Below are 16480 nucleotides of genomic sequence, written 5' to 3'. Positions count from 1 at the left end.
CATTTCTTTTTCTGAGTTTTCCTCCACCACTCATCTCTTTAACCTGTCTTGGAGTTCTCGTTAGGCTTAGGTCCACTTAGCATTTCTCTATGAGGCTTTGTTAATAGCTATTTTCACATTGTTCTTTTCTTCTGAATTTTTTTCTTGATCTTTCCTGCCACCAGAGTAGTTTTTTATGGTCAAATCCTTTTTTGTTTTTATTTGATCATCATTTCCCCACCATATTTCTTGACTTTGAACTTTATGTTAAAGTTGAGCTCTGCTTATGGGGGTGGAGAGGAATTCTGTCATGCTTCAGGCTTTTTCATACTATTGTTTTCAGAGCTAATTCTAGGGATCTATGAGTTTTTAGTGCTTTCAAGGTGGTATTATCCTGGGAGAAGCATGGTCACTGCTTTCCTCATCTGTGTTCTAGTCTTTACCCAGATAAGGCCCCTGCTCTCCTGAAGCTGCAGGTCCTAGTGCTTCTCTTGGCCCTGAGACTAAGACCAGAGCTCCTACCTCCTTGTGACCAATCACAAGCATTCCTTTCTGCCCTGGAACTATGACCCAGAACTGCATTGGGTGCTAAAACTGTCAATCAGTGCTAGCTGCACCCATTGCCAGCAAAGAGTCCCCTGTAATCTCTTTCTAACCAGTTATCTAAAGCTGTCTTTAAGCTGCGAGCTCCCAAAGCTGCTGCTGTTGTTACTCTGGTGGTTGTCTCTAAGACCCACTGCTGGTGCTCCTAACACTCTGCACTTGTGCCCACCCGTGTTATAGACTGCTTCTATAGAAGCAAAGTCATTGTAGGTTGTAAAAATGTCTCCCTCTGATCTTTTGTTGGCATTGCTGCTCCAACATCTGATGCAAAGCATTATTTTAAAATTATTTGGAGGGAGATGTTGGGAGAGTTCAACTGGGTCTTGGCCTGTATTTTACCATTTTGGCTCCCTAATACCTTTTCTATTGTACCACCCTTTCAAGATCATTTGCTTTTGAAGACAACTTTTCAACATGTTTAAAATGCCCATTGATTCACTCGCATTAATTCTGGGGCCAACCAATAAATCATCTCCAAGAAAAATACTCAGTGCTCAGCAACTAGCAATGGGATTCTTCTTCTTCTTCTTCTTGGTGAGGCAATTGGGGTTACGTGACTTGCCCAGGGTCACACAGCTAGTAAGTGTTAAGTGTCTGAGGCCGGTTTTAAACTCAGGCCTCCTAAATCCAGGGCCAGTATTCTATCCACTGTGCTACCTATCTGCCCCTGCAATGGGATTTTTAAAAAAATCTATTCTAAAGAAACAAAGATTATTGTAAGCTGCTATTGCCTTTTAAAATCAATTGGTAATTTCCACTAGAAAGCACTTTACAAGTGAGAGTCAAAATGTAGTGGAACCTGTCTTTGTTTTGTGGGCTTAAGTATGAGCCTCTTTACATCTCCTCTGTTATAGTAGGTCTAAGGTACCTTTCTAGAAGTTCATGAAAACCATGGGGCATAACAAGATCCTAAATATTCACTTAAGTCAAAGGAAAATCACTTAATGTTAACTATCATATCCTAATTCTTAAAAGGTAATATATGCATAGTAAACCTAATTATTAACAAAATATGATTAACCCACCATAAAGCAGAAAGTCCAATTAATATTTCTGAGCTCCAGCTTGTGGTAAAAATTATTGGAGTTTAGCTGACTCATTTGGGAGGGGCCACACCTAGCCCACCCTGAAGTTACTTATGCTACTGAGGTCAGAAGGAGAAACTTCTCCATAGGCAGTTTTTGAAGGACCTCCCCTTTTGGCGGAGGAAGATTGAACGCTCACTGAGGGGAGGCTGAGTTGCTTCTGGAATGCTGGCTCTGGCTTCTTTCTCTTCTGCCCTTTTGGTGGTATGAGCAACTAACAGACTTCCAAGGTGTGGTGATTGAACACAATAGCCCTGCATTCCTTTTAATTAGCTTAATTGGAAATGAGCTAGGGATTGTATACACTTAGGTTAGAGCTAGGAGAATTTATCTGTATTTCTTTTTCCCTACTTCCTTATCTTTGATTTTTATTAATTTCACCTTTGTTGTTTAATTAATTACTAAGTAATAAAATCTGATCCTTTTGTGGAAAAGAAGCTGTAGGGCTCCTTTCTTATTGGCCTGGAAGAAATATCTAAAAGGGAAGTTTGGAGGGGAGGGAGCTTTGAACCTAGAGGTCCCTCATTATTTCTGGGACCCCAATATTTCGGCAAGTCACCCAATTAACTCTCCATATATTAAATATGACCTCTCCACAAGCTATATTACCATTTTGCCTGGAGCTTTCTCCTAATTACAAGTATATGTGTGACTAAAATGAATTTATACCTGGTAGGTGATCAGAGAGAATCACTATTCACTAAAGGGGACAGAGAAAGGCTTCTTGTAGATGGATATTTAAAGGAAGCCAGGAGATGGAGATGAGTGAGAAGAATCCAGAAATGGGGGAGAACCAAGAAGCAATGAGTCAGGAGATAGAGTGACTTGTGGAACAGGTGTAATGGATCATAAAGAAGGTGGGAGAGTATAAGGTTTAAAAAGACTGGATAGGTAGTGAACTCCTTTCTCTTCCATAGAATCACACCTAAGATCTAATGATCTTGAAGTTGTAGGGGCCCAAACCCCTGCTTCATTCACCACCTAGAGCCTCTCTGAACTTAACTAGACTGGCTCTTAACCTAGTCTATCAGTAGAAAAACCTTTCCAACTTGTTATGGCACCCAACTTGATGTCTAAATTTCAAGAAAGTCATTAGGGAATTGATTGCATGACAGAAGAAGCTGAGCAAAGGACTGCTCAACATTAAAGAAGGCACTCTATGAGCAAAACAGAATTGAAGTAGCTCAAAAGAAACAGGAGATGCACAATTTAGAGAATCCACAACAAATGTTCACATGGATTTCTGGGTCAGAGCCAAGATGGCAGATGAAAGGCAGTAAGCTCTCAGAACTCATGCCACACTCTCTTCAAAAAACCTCAAAATATTGCCATAGGACAATTCCTAGAGGCACAGAACCCACAAAAGAATGGGTTGAGACTATTTTCCAGCCAAAGATGGCTTTGAAGGTCAGCAGGAGGGGGCTGCTGTGCCAGGGCAGGAGTGGAAGCCAACCCCATGGTCATTGCTGACACAGATCCTGTCCCAGGTAGGCCTCACCAGAAAAAGAGACCCCCAGAGCCTCTGAATCAGCTGTAGCACTGGTGTCATCTGAAACTAAGTTCATAGTCTCGTGAGAGGGATCAGCAGTTGGCAGGGGAGGGGAGGGGATTACAGGGGTCTCTGTTGACACTGAGGTGAAATTTGGGTGTTTCACCCCTGCTGGGAACCAGGAAGTAGGCTTCAGTGGTGGTGGTCCAGGTGGGGGAGGGGAGCAGGCTTGTTGGAGCTAATAACCACAGCACACAAAATTTTGCTTCCTGGTTAATTAGCAACTTGGCCTGGGGTTATCTATGAACCAGAGAATAGGCCAGGCAAGTGACAGACCTCTATCCTTAAATACCACCTCAGACCCCCTGAAGCTTGGGACAGTACATCCTGGAAGTAGTGTCCCACTTTAAGAAGGAGTTAAAAATCAAGTAAAAGAGGGAAAAGATGAACAGACAAAAGAAAGATGTAGACCATGGAAGAGTTTCTTTAGTGTCAAGGAAGATCGAGATACACCCTCAGAAGAGGATAGCAATGTCAGGGCTCCTACAGCCAAAGCTTCCAAGAAAAATATGAATTGGTCTCAGGCCATAGAAGTGCTCAAAAAGTACTTTGAAGATAAAGTAAAAGAGGTAGAGGGAAAAGTAAGAGAGGTAGAGGAAAAAGTGGAAAGAGAAATGAGAGTGATGAAGGAGGGTCATTAAAAAAAAAAAAAGTCAACAGAGTGAAAAGCTAAATTAGCCAAATGGAAAAGGAGGTAGAAAAGCTCTCTGAAGAAAATCATTGCTTAAAAATTATGATTGAGCAAAGAGAAGCTAATGACTTTATGAGAAATCTACACACAATAAAGCAAATCCAAATGAAAAAAGAAAATAGAGGGCAATGTGAAATATCTCCTTAGAAAATCAGCTGAACCCAGAAAATAGACCCAGGAGAGATAATTTGAAAATTATTGGATTACCTGAAAATCATGATCAAGGAAAGAGTTTAGATATCATCTTCCAGGAAATTGTCAGGGGAAATTGCCCTGATATTCTAGAAGCAGAAGGTAAAACAGAAATTGAAAGAATCCACTGATCACATCCCAAAAAAGATGCCAAAATGAAAACTCCCAGGAAATATTATAGCCAAATTTCAGAGCTCCCAGGCCAAGGAGAAAATATTGCAAGTAGCAAGAAAGAAACAATTCAAGTACTGTGGAGCCACAGTCAGGATAGCACAAGATCTAGCAGCTTCTACATTAAAGGACCAGAGGGCATAGAATATCATATTCCAGCGGGCAAAGGAATTGGAATTACAACCAAGAATCATCTACCCAGCAAAACTGTTTATAATCTTTTAGGGGGGAAAATGGGACTTCAATGAAAAAGAGGACTTTCAGGCATTTGTGATGAAAAGACCTGAACTTAATGGAAAATTTTACTTTCAAATACAAGACCCTAGAGAAGCATAAAAAGGTAAACAGGAAAAAGAAATTTGGACAGAGGGCACAGGTGGGAATTGATTACGAAGGGATGATATCTGTAAAGCATTTACTTTTTGTTTATCTTTGTGTGTGTGTGTGTGTGTGTGTGTGTGTGTGTGTGTGTGTGTGTGTGTGGAGTGCTCAGAGTTGGGTGACATGCCCAGAGTTGAACAGTGGGTGAGTGTCTTATGACTGAGGCCGGATTTGGGCTTGGGTCCTCCTGGGTCCAGGGTGGGTGCTTTGTCTATTGTGTCACCTAGCTGCCCCATGATGACATCTTTGGGGTAAAATTGAGGGATGAGCAGACTGCACTGGGGGAGGGGGAAGGGGAGAGGTAGAATGGGGTAAAATCCCACATGAAAGGGGAAGCTAGGTGGCACAGTGGATAAAACACTGGCCAGTGCAATTGGGTGGAATAATCTAACCCTGAAGGAAAACAGGAGGGGGAGGGGATAAGAGGGAAGGGTGAAAGAAGGGAGGGCAGATTGGTGGAGGGGGCAGTCAGAAACAAATATACTTTGAGGAGGGATAGGGTGAAAGAAGATAGGTAATAGAGTAAATATCATGCGGAAGGGACTAGGATGGAGGGAAACAGTTAACAATAGAACTGTGAAAAAGAGAAAAGGAAAAAAGTTGTACAAAAAAATATTTATAGCAACTCTTTTTGGTGGCTAAGAATTACAAATCAAAGGAATGCCCATCAAATGGGGAGTGACTAAACAAGCTGTGGTATATGATTGTAAAAAAAATATTATTGTGCTATAAGAAATGACAAGCAGGATGATTTCAAAAAAACCTTGAAAGACTTATATGAATTGATGTATAATGAAGTGAGCAGAACCAGGAGAACATTGTGCACAATGACAACATTAGTGTTCTATGAGCAATTGTGAATGACTTAACTACTCTCAACAATACAATGATCCAAGACAATTCCAAAGGACTAATGATAAAGCATACTATCCACCTCCAGGGAAAGAACTTATATCGATTGACCACAGACTGAAGCATGCTATTTTGAGTGTTTTTTGTTTTTTTTTCCTTGAGTCTTTTTATATAAAATGACTCATATGGTAATGTTTTACATAAAAAAAAGTTCACATGGACTATTTATACCCGACCTGTGGTTGAACCTTCTGTGTTCATATTGATCTGATCAACCACAGTTGGACACACTGTAACTTGACTCTAACATAGTGATGTCATTTTGGTCCTCTTCAATAATGAAGGATAACAACCAACCAACAAAGCTTAGAGATTCTCAAGATTAGCATACCCAGAAGGAAAATTAGTAGCAAAGATACATTTAGCCTGGATGTAAAGAAAAACTTCCTAACAATCAGGTGCATTTTTTTTAATGCAACCTACATAATCACCATCTTTTAAGGGTAAATTTTATTCAGTCTTGTCATGTTATACATACTCAAACTCAAATGTGTGATTAATTATTTATTCACCAGAAAGGAAAGACAAAACTTTCAAACAAAGTAGAGCTATTACTAACAAATGAGACCCTTCTGAAGTAGTGAGCATCACATAATATACACAGGTCAAGTATAACATTTTTCTGTCATAAACATTTTCCCCCTAATTTATATACTATATTTACATATGTTCAGTTTTTTAATTTTGACTACTATGGAAAACACAAATATTCCACGTCAAAGGTAAGAACTGTTATTTAGATTTAAAGAGAGATGTTGCAAATTCTTTATTTACATGGATAGCACCACAAAATACCATAGATATGTTCAACCTGAGATTTGTTAGATTTTTTTAAAAATCATTTTCCAAAATGACAAGTTCTTGAGAATATGAACCCACAATTTTTCTGCCGATCTGAATCTTGTAAACAAGATGCCACACATTCAGGAACTATTTCATGATTTCTGGGCAACATCTAAGGCTCCACATTTAAATCACCTCCAGATCGTTTTTCTAAAACCAGAGGGGTAAAGCCTAAAGCTGAGAGAGCAGAAACAAAGAAAATATTATTTGTACAGATGCTGCTTCATTCAGATCAATAATAGGGACATATTATTTTAACTGCCAAAAATATACAGAACTGATGAATGTTGCATTTGCTTTTAATCTTTGTGGTAAGTTTGGGATGTGAGATAGATAAGGGTCATTAAGATTTATATAAATCTGTCATAGCTATGTCTTTTGAGAATAAACAAGCCAGAATACACAACATTTTTCCAAGGTCAACTACTCAAACTATCTATTCCTTGTTCTCAATCAACTTAATGTTCTATCTCATTTATGCTTAACATTACCAAAAGGAGGTAGACTAAATCAATCTATGAAATTAAAGGGAAAAGAAATCCAGTGGAACATGTACTTGGTTACTACTAAGCCATTTTGGCTAAAGCATTTAGTCTTTATTATTAAGACCAAGAAAACTAACCATTTTACCTTTTCCTTGGAGGCAAGAGTGATATCAGCTGTGTTTAAGACTACCACTCAAAATCTGTGTTTCAAAGTTACCTTTAATTGCAGTGTCATCTGTTGAGTTTAAGGAAAACTCTTTTTCCAATGTTTGATATACACCCTACCAAAAGAAAGTCCAAAGTTATTACCCACACCATCATATATGCAAATTGACTAATAAGATTTGAGGAGGAGGATGGTGTGGAGGGGGAGAAACAAGAAAAATAAAAGGATACAAAACACTTGATTGGATTTAAATGAATTTAAAGAAGGGTGTCCAACGTCTCAGTTTTCTAAATAAACACATAATTTCAATCTAGCAGAATTAAACTGAGTGCCTTTTTTGGTTTAGTTTTAAAGAATTATGATGGTGTTACATGGGGAGAACCATTTATCAAGACATAACTGATTTCAGGATGGTAGGGGAAGATTATTAAATAAAAGTATTACATCCATCTAAAAAAGTGAACTTTAAATTAATGGGTCAATGGAGGTTAGCCAAGTACACGCCCCAGATGAGGCAGACCTGTAAGGACACCCATATATACCCAAATAGGAAATACTAACAAATCTTCCCTATAAGATGATTGCCAAAATATGTTTCATATAGTCCCTTCACTCAATACTAAAGTTTTTTTTATATATGAAAACTGAAGCTTAAGAAAAGGAGAAAAACATGCTTTAATTTATTGATAAGATGCTCCCTGATAATCTTACAATAATCAAATTTTATAATTTCATACCTCAGATGGACTGTTATTCAATTTAGGTATTCCATTCCAGACATTTTCTGGGTTCACTATTTCTTCCATACCATTTGAAAGGTTCAAAACCTTAGAAAGATAATAATTAGCTTTTTCTTAGATGAGACTGTAACCCAAATGAAAATTTAAACAGATCTTATAATACCTAGATTTGATCAGATTCAAACTTTAAAGTATTTATTATTTGCTAATTCATAAGGAATTACCAATTTAATTAAACCTCCAATGTGTTATTAATGTAAAATAAACCATTTCAGAGAGGCTAATAGACTATACTCCAAGCAAAACAAATGAAATGCTCAAGGAAATTTTTTTAGTTGTATTTTTACCATTGTGTGGATATGGCAGACAGTATAAAAACCTTGGAAATTACTTTTTTCTTTTTTCTTTAGTAAGTTTAGCAAGTTTTCCATGCTTCTTCAATATTGGAGAAGAATACAATTAAAAGCAACTTTATTGCTAGAGCAACTTCTTAAAGTCATTTTAGGGTAGTTGTGCCTGAGAAATAAACAGCATCTTGTCTTATTTCTTGTATTATATAACAAAAGAAATTTTCTACTGCAATTTTTCTTAACACTCCAATAATTATTTGACCTGAAACACTTAAATCTAATTTACCTTGGTACCTTCATCGGCTATTTCCAAAATCTGGCATTCAGACCATGTGTTCCTTAGACTTGACCAGACAACACATTTCGAACCAATGGTGAATCCTTCTAGAGTATAGGTATTCTCAATTTGAGCTATAAAATTCAAAAAGAGTTAAGCTTTCTTGTCCATACTTTCCTTCCCAAATTCTTTAGATCCCAGATTTCCAAAGAATTTTCCAAAACTGTCTTTATTCCTTGGAGCTTTTTTTTTTTAATAGAATCAGTGAACTTTGTTTCTATCCCTCCATCTTCTTTTATTCTCCCATCAGCCATTGATACCTTTTCTTCATCTTTTGGTCACAATGGGAAAATTGTCACCAAAAAGCCAATCAGTGAATATACTTGAGTAGGCAGTATGATCTCAGACAAAGTAACCTCAGGACTTCAAAAATCCAAATGACAGTGAAAGTTAGATGCTTGCCATTTTCTATAATGATGCCACAACCCTAATCAGAACAGAAAATGGCAGATTATCTTAAAGGAAAAGATGAAGAGAGTTTTTATATTTCTGATTTTATAAGTCTTCTTTATAATTTTTTTGTATTTATCTTCTTTTATTCAGGACAAATTCTCTAAAATAATTTTGGGTTTTTTAAGTTATAAAGAAAACTAAAAACACAACAGTTTGGCATAATAGTCTTGTATCATAAAATGATAGTGAATGAGGAAAAATGTTTAAATTATCCTTGAATATAAAATGAGGCCATTAGAAATAAATATTTAGGATAGCATAACACTTGAGAAATTTTAAAATCACTGATTCAGGGAATTAAATCTCTGCCCACCAGTGCATAAATACTATAAGCAGTTTTAAAACATCTCTACAAGTAAGCATGACAAATATACATTCTGATATAAGATATTATATCAAGATACGGGAAGTTTATTTATTCTTTTTTTTTTTTTTTGCGAGGCAATGGGGGTTAAGTGACTTGTCCAGGGTCACACAGGTAGTAAGTATCAAGTGTCTGAGGCTGGATTTGAACTCAGGTACTCCTGAATCCAGAGCCGGTGCTTTAACCACTGCGCCATCTAGCTGCCCCCCCCCGGGGGGTTTAATCTTAACAAGACATTTTTAGAAATTAAGATAACTTCAGTTTTATAAAACTCTATAAGTTAACTAATAGATAGCTTAGATAAATCCTGCCCCCCCCAAGCTCAACCTTATAAATCTGCCATTTCTTTGTGTCTTCCACACAAAACAATTAAAAACAAAACAAATAAAAAGCTTTGAGATTCAGCATTTTCTAGTTTAAGAAATTCAGTCTCTGAAAGGATGAATTATATACATCACTAACTTTAACTTCAATTAAAAAAAATAGTGAGGAAGGGGAAAAAATCATACCTGAAGCATGGTCTGTTAAAGCATTCCCATGGTTTTCTTCTGACTTTATTTCTTCTTCAGGAAGCAAGTGAGTCAAAGATTCAGCAGCAAGTCTGTTTTTGAACTCTGTAAACACTTCTTTGTACAAATTATGGGCAGTCTCTGTTTTGGAATGTACTCTGCATCTGTCAAAGGGTTTTAGGTGATTTGGTTCTCCAGGGTCCTCTTGACAGAGAGTTTCCTGGGACTTCTGACTCGTCTTTGAAAAGGGGTGAGTCTCCTTTTCTAGGGACAGAGGTACTATTGGAGGTTCTAGTTCTAGCTGTTCTGATTTAGAATCATTTGAGAGCTGGATCGTAAACTGTTCCAGGGTCAGTTTTGAATCACATCCCTGGGAAAGCTGGGCCACTGGAGGTTCCGGGTCCAGCTCTTTTGCCTCCTCACCAGCTAGGGAAAGCTGTAATTCTATGGACTTTAGTTCCAAGAACTCTTTTGATTCTTCCAGTGAGAGGGGTACTTCGAGGGAATCCAGTTCTAACATTTCCTTGGTCTCAATTTGTGGCAGCAGAGTTTCTAGTCCTGTAATCAGGTTTTTGTTACTATCAAACTTGACCTTTTCAGCCAAAGAGCACTCTACCCTACTGTCTCCATTGTTGTCTTTGCTAGGCTGAACCACTGCAGGCACAAAAGGAGTTATGGCTTCACTTTCAAAAACAGGACTTGGCTTGGTTTCAATATGGTTTAAGCCATCGCTTACATGGAAAATATTTCCTTGTGGTTCCACATAGAGCAAGTCATCTTGTGCAACTTTGTTACGCTTACTTCCAGCATCAAGACTGAGTGGCATGGGAGTATCTGCTTCCCTCAGTTTGTTTTCACGTAAAGTCTTTGGGAATCCCTTATCAGTTGTATAGAACTGCTTGGAAAATTTCAGCATTTTCTCATTAAGGTTTTCACCTTCATACTTTAATTGAACCACTGCCAATGGTATATCACAGACATCCTTTTTGATCTCTAAAATAGTAAGATCTAAAACACCTTCTGTAGCTATTTCATAAAAATAGTCATTTTCTTCAAAAGAACATATACCTTCTAAAACATTATATCCTGACAGACAACAGGGAAAACACTGCATATTAGCATTCAGGAGGTCACCAGGTATATTCCAGAGGGCATTTCTGCCAAAATTTACAGCATTCCCAAAGTCCACAAGCCTGACCGACACAAGGTCTCCCTCCAGCATATCAGTAACAAGTCCCCTATAAAAACGTCCATCTTCACTGTATTTAACAATACAGGCCACACCTGACTGAATAATTGAAATGCAGTCCTCACAGACTGCTGCATGTTCTCCAGCAGCCTGTACCTGGGGGTCCAAGTAATCAAGGACTTTTGTATCAGCAAACTGACACCAAAAATACTCTGGTCCATCAATCACAGTAGCATAGACTTTTATCTTAGTTACTTCTGGAAGGTACCAGTTGAGCAATTTAAAATTTGTTTTGTCAGGATCTTTAAGGGACTGCTCAGGGGGAAGAGGGAGGGGAAGAAGAGGAGGAAATGAAGGGGGAGGGAGAGAGGGAAGGAGAGAGGGAGGGGCAGGGAGAGGGGGAAGGGGAGGGAGAGGGGGAGGCGATGGGAGAGAGGGAGGGAGAGGGGGAGGGGGAGGAGGAGGGAGAGGAGGAGGGGGAGGAGGAGGGGGAGGGAGAGAGGGAGGGAGAGGGGGAGGGGGAGGGGGAGGGAGAGGGACAGGAGGTGGGAGAGGGACAGGGGGAGGGAGAGAGAGAGGGAGAGAGAGAGGGAGAGAGAGAGGGAGAGGAAGAGGGAGAGGGAGAGGAAGAGGGAGAGGGGGAGGGGGAGGGTCTAATAGTGTCTCTGGATTGGTACCTGTATTTACCTGAGGAGAAGTTTCTACTTGTGATTTCGCACTATATATAAACTTGCTTATCATATCTTCTGATATTACACCCTGCTCATCTGTAAGCAAAACATCCCACTTATCTTCAGATTTCATGACAAATTCACAATTTATCTGAGCCTCACCTGTTCTCTCTGAAAAGTAAAGCTCCTGACATTGGTTTTCAGTCGGCAGGATATGAAGCCCACCCAGGGTACAGTGAATGCTCATCCCTGGAACTAAGGTGTTAACTTTCTGAAGCTTGCTTAGTTTGCTAACACTGACCACTGAAGTATTCCCATAGTCAATGAATTGTACAGTAACAAGGTCGCCAGCCTTCTCTTTGACTACAGCTCGATACTTTAAGTCATCCTCTGGAAAGACCGCACATATCAAGTCTCCCTTTTCCAGAGGCTGTCCAGCAAAACATTCACGTCTTATTTTATCATCATTTAATTTCTCTGAAATACTCGCAAGTTCATCCTCATCATCCGCTAATTGAATATAAAAGTCTGTTAGATCATTAATATGGGAAACATATACCTTCGTTTTAAAACCAGGTACAATACTCTTCTGAGGTAGATCACACAATTTAAGAGGTAAGTCCTTATTTCTCTCTAAGACTTGTGCAGAAGATCTGTGAACAAAATTCTCTCTTTTTTTATCAGGTGGGTGGAACACTTGATTATTTTGACTTCCCACAAATTCCTGATAATTAGTTAACAAGCCCATCTTGGTTGAACTTTGTAAGTTTTTTAATTCCTTACATGCTAAACTGATTTTAGGTTTGCATGATTCTCCCTGGATCTCTGATGTGCATAATTTGTTTGCTGTTTTGCTGGAATATCCAGCAAATAATTTCCTATTTTCACTTTTTACTTCTTTAAGGGTTTCAGCTGAAGAGAACAATTCTTCATTTTCTTTCTTTGGTCCTTTGTAACCTAGTAAACCCAACTTCTCATTTATTTTAGCATTAATCTGAATGCTACCATCATATAATTCAATAATCAACCTTCCATCGGGATCTTTTGCTACAACTAAAGCCTTCAGTGATTTGTCTAGTACAGCCTCTTCAAACCAACCTGCAATTTCTTTAGGAGTATTATCATAGACATCAGACAAAGAACATTTCACAGCTTGCATGGGCAAAAGTAAGAGATCATAGGCATCTCCTGGGATGGGAAGCAAGTCTTCATTTGTAACCACATGTACATTCCCAAAATCAACAAAGAAAACTTTGTTTGGTTCTTTGCCTGTAACTATTCCTCTATACCAATTCTGGTCACTATATTTTGCAAGGCACAAGATCCCAGGGCTTAATGAAGATGTTCTTGAATGTTGTAAGACTTTGCTTAATCGACAGATATCACTTGATAGCTGCTCTAGCACACTGGAGCTCCTTGCAAGCTGGCAATAAAAGGTCCAAGGTCCATCAACGTGTGTTACAAAAACAGCCTCTTCACTACCAATTTTGATATCATGTGTGGAATAATAGTAGGAATGGAGTTGCATGGAGGACGCTAGAGGTTTCTGAAGTCTAACTTGTCTTGCAAACCCAATCTCTGTTAGATAGCGGCAAGCACTTTGAAAAGGAGTTAGTAAATCCACCACATTAAATAGTTCTTTATTATTTATTGCTGCAAGGGCAAAAATCGTGCATTTCAACTCCAGATTATCTTCCCAGGCATTATCTACAAATTCTTTAAAAGCTCGAATTGCTCTTTCATCCCAAACAAAAGGATTTTGACCAGCAGGTTGAATTAAATTGTAAAGGCTGCACCTAAAAGCTTGAGCCTTTAACTTTAAAAATTCATCATTGATTGAATAGATATTCTTCATAGAGACTATCTCTTTATTTCCATAGTCAACAAATATTACTTTGGCATGGTCAGCAGAAGGGGTTCCACTAATAATCAAAGCTCTGGACCATTTTCCATTAATAGTACGCTTTGCCAAGCAAGCTGGACTGATTCCCTGGTATAGAGTGGCAGAATTCTTGCAAAATTCCTGAATTTTACCCATTAGGGTTCTGAGACCTTGCAGATTCCTGGTCAGTTGGCACCAGAAATATCCAGGGCTTTCAACATAAGACACTTTGACTTCTACTGTGCTCCCAACTTCTAACTGACCTTTACAGGGAGAGCCTGGCTTAATTTCCAAATAATTTTGTACCAGTGGAGAGTAGATAGGCATATTTCTAGTTTTCTCTGTTGTCTGCACAACTGATTCACCGAAAGAGCTTTTTGTAAAAATTATTCTGTCAGTCACAATCTCTGAAACTGGAGGCTTGTCATCTGTCTTTCCCCACTGTCCTACTCCAACTTTCCTGGCAGAAAATAGTCTGTTACCATCGACACTTAGTTGATTTGGAATTTGCCCTGTGGAGTGGGCAGGTGGCATCTCAAATTCTTGATATTTGGCATATCCAGCCTGGGCAATCAGTTTGCTTACATTTTCTTCCCCCATCCTTGATTCATCAAGAATTTCAATGACATACTGGCTATCCTGCTTATCGAGAACATGAATCACCAGCTCCTTGTGCAGCACTGTTTTTTTGAAATAAGAAATTGCTTCTCGGCTCCAACTTTCCCCTAGGGGCCAGATATCAGCTAGACAGCACTTCAGAGCCACTGCCGGGAGCTGTCTGAACTGGGGAAGCAGCATTTTTACATCATAGCAGCCCACTGTCTCTGTATTCCCCCGATCTACCATGTGCACCTCCACACTTTTGTCCCCTACCAATCTTGTGACTACAGCCCGAAAATACCCATGCTCTTTCCACTTGACGCAGCAGAGGTGATCGGGCACAGGTTGTAACGCTAACCCATCCAGCTTTCTCGATGAGTAGAAGTTACACATACTCCTCGTTAACTTGCCAAAGGGGCTGCTGTGTTTTCTCAATCTGATCCAAAACTCCGAGGGATCTTTAACAAATTCCACCTGTGCATCATAGAAAGAATTAGCCTTCAGGCGCACGGTTTTCAAGGTTGGGGGGGACAGGTCATCTTCCAACCCCTCCTCAGGTTCAGACTCCTCCTTCCCTTCCTCTTCTTCCAGACCCGGGCTCTGGAGAAGTCTGTCGGCCAGACAGCAGGATTGGACCCCGAAAGCACAGTTGAGATTAATCCCATCTTCTCCATATAAGGTTACATAATACACATGTTCAAAGGAACTATAAAATTCAATTTTGGCATTCACAGCCTGACCTAGGATCAGGGCCTTGAGGTCTCCTACTTGGGAACGAGACCAGCCTCGCCCACCATCCCAGAGTCCGTACAAGGCACAAGGATAAGTAACTACTGGCATCCGAAAATATTCAGGAAGCAAATATCTCAAACTACCACAGCTCACTAGCTCTTTCCTCCCATAGTCTACATGCAGAACTTGGGCACAGCGCTGCGGTCGAAAATTCTCCAGCAGTTGAGCGCGGTACCACTGTCCATCCAGGCCACAAGCAGCGCAAGGGGAGCCGGGCTTGTCGGGGCTCTCCTCCCTCTCCTCCCAGGTGCTGCTTCTCCCACTTTCGTCCCCGGTACCTGTTACCCGATAGGCATGGGCCATGCTGTCAGACAGACGGCGGATCTCCTGGGAAAGGCTGCGGAGCTGGCAGTGGATGCGGTGGGGGTGGCACACCTGGGTCACGACCACGGGCTCCGTGACGCCCAGCTGCAGCTGGGGGTAGAAGTAATCCAAGAGCTGGGGGGGCTCCTGCTTGGGCAAGGCCCTCGGGAGAAGCACCGAGGCCCCTGCTGCGTTGATGTAGCGCTTCAGTAAGGATCGGAAGAGGCTGTCAGGCACCTGTCGAGCCAGGCCCAGGTCCTGCATCTGCTGGAACACGGTGGGCACCTCCAGAAGCACTAGGCGCTGGGGAAGCAGCACATCCTGCACTCGGCCTTGTACCTCCTTGCCCTGCAGGTGGCCGAGGAAATCCATCGCGCTGCGGGACCACTGCTGGGGCTCCCCGCCACCACCTCCCCCGAGTGGGACGAGGCCAGTCAGCACGCAGCCCAGCACCTCTGACGGCAGGTGGAAGAACTCGTTGCGGCCGGGGGCCAGGGCTGCAGAGTTGGTCGTGACTGTGCGACCTTCGTCCAAGAGGAAGACCCGGCACTCTTGCGCCTGGCGGCTGACCACGCGGCAGCGATGCCAGCGGGGCCCCAGCTGCACGAGGCATAGCTCGCCAGGGCTGGCAGCCGGCATCGCCCGGGTACGGGCCGCCACCGCTGCCGCGGCCACCTGAATGTCATGGCCCAGCCGCACATACTCCTCTCGCCGGTCTCCCACCAGCCCCCACAGCTGCACAGGGATCACCTCCGGGTGCACGTCCACGAAGGAGACACGCAGCGTGATATGGGCGCCAGGGCTGGGCATGCCGGGTGTGGAGCACATGGTGAAGGCGGGAAGCAAAGGAAACGAGGCGGAGAAGCTGGAGAAGGAAGGTGAAGTAGGTGAGGGCTGAGAGGGAGGGCCTGAGGCAAGGACAGCAGCAGCCAACAGGAGTCACGGAACTGGGAGGCTGGCTTCTCCCCCAGAGGCTTCCCTCAATACTGGCAGCTACTGAACTCTGGTTGGAACACACGCAAAGTTGAGTCCTCTGATGACCAAGTGCCCTGGAAGAACGCGCTGCGAACCTCCACGGCCAGTGGGTGACCTAAAAGTCAAAGCAGAGAAAGGAAAACTTGTTTAAAAACCGACGGGGAACCGCTTCCCTCGCGCCTCACCTCACCTCACCTACTCCCCCGCGCCTGCCCCAGGTAGCCTTTTCGAGAGTCGCCCTCCTGAGCCCCGAGCCCC

The 16480-nt window shown here is 41.3% G+C and overlaps 1 protein-coding gene across 1 annotated transcript; it reads right to left on the bottom strand.

The window, feature by feature from the left end:
* Positions 1-638: 638 nt before the first annotated feature.
* Positions 639-16075, bottom strand: TDRD6 (tudor domain containing 6). The gene is made up of 6 exons (XM_044003414.1): positions 11687-16075; positions 9811-11311; positions 8434-8558; positions 7795-7884; positions 7109-7172; positions 639-769 (listed from the first exon to the last, which is right to left on the bottom strand). The coding sequence occupies exons 1-6, from the start codon at positions 16073-16075 to the stop codon at positions 639-641; spliced, it is 6300 nt and encodes a 2099-aa protein (XP_043859349.1).
* Positions 16076-16480: the final 405 nt, after the last annotated feature.

Source organism: Dromiciops gliroides, chromosome 4, assembly GCF_019393635.1.
Source record: "Dromiciops gliroides isolate mDroGli1 chromosome 4, mDroGli1.pri, whole genome shotgun sequence".
NCBI lineage: Eukaryota > Metazoa > Chordata > Mammalia > Microbiotheria > Microbiotheriidae > Dromiciops > Dromiciops gliroides.
This window is presented reverse-complemented; position numbering and strand designations above follow the sequence as displayed.

Excerpts from the sequence above, each read along its gene's own strand:
- TDRD6 (XM_044003414.1), bottom strand. The coding sequence starts at position 16,075 with ATGTGCTCCACACCCGGCATGCCCAGCCCTGGCGCCCATATCACGCTG. Across the intron at positions 11,312-11,686 it reads AAGTAGAAACTTCTCCTCAG|TCCCTTAAAGATCCTGACAA; the intron begins GTAAATACAGGT and ends CCCCCTGAGCAG. Across the intron at positions 7,885-8,433 it reads TAGCCGATGAAGGTACCAAG|GTTTTGAACCTTTCAAATGG; the intron begins GTAAATTAGATT and ends TATCTTTCTAAG.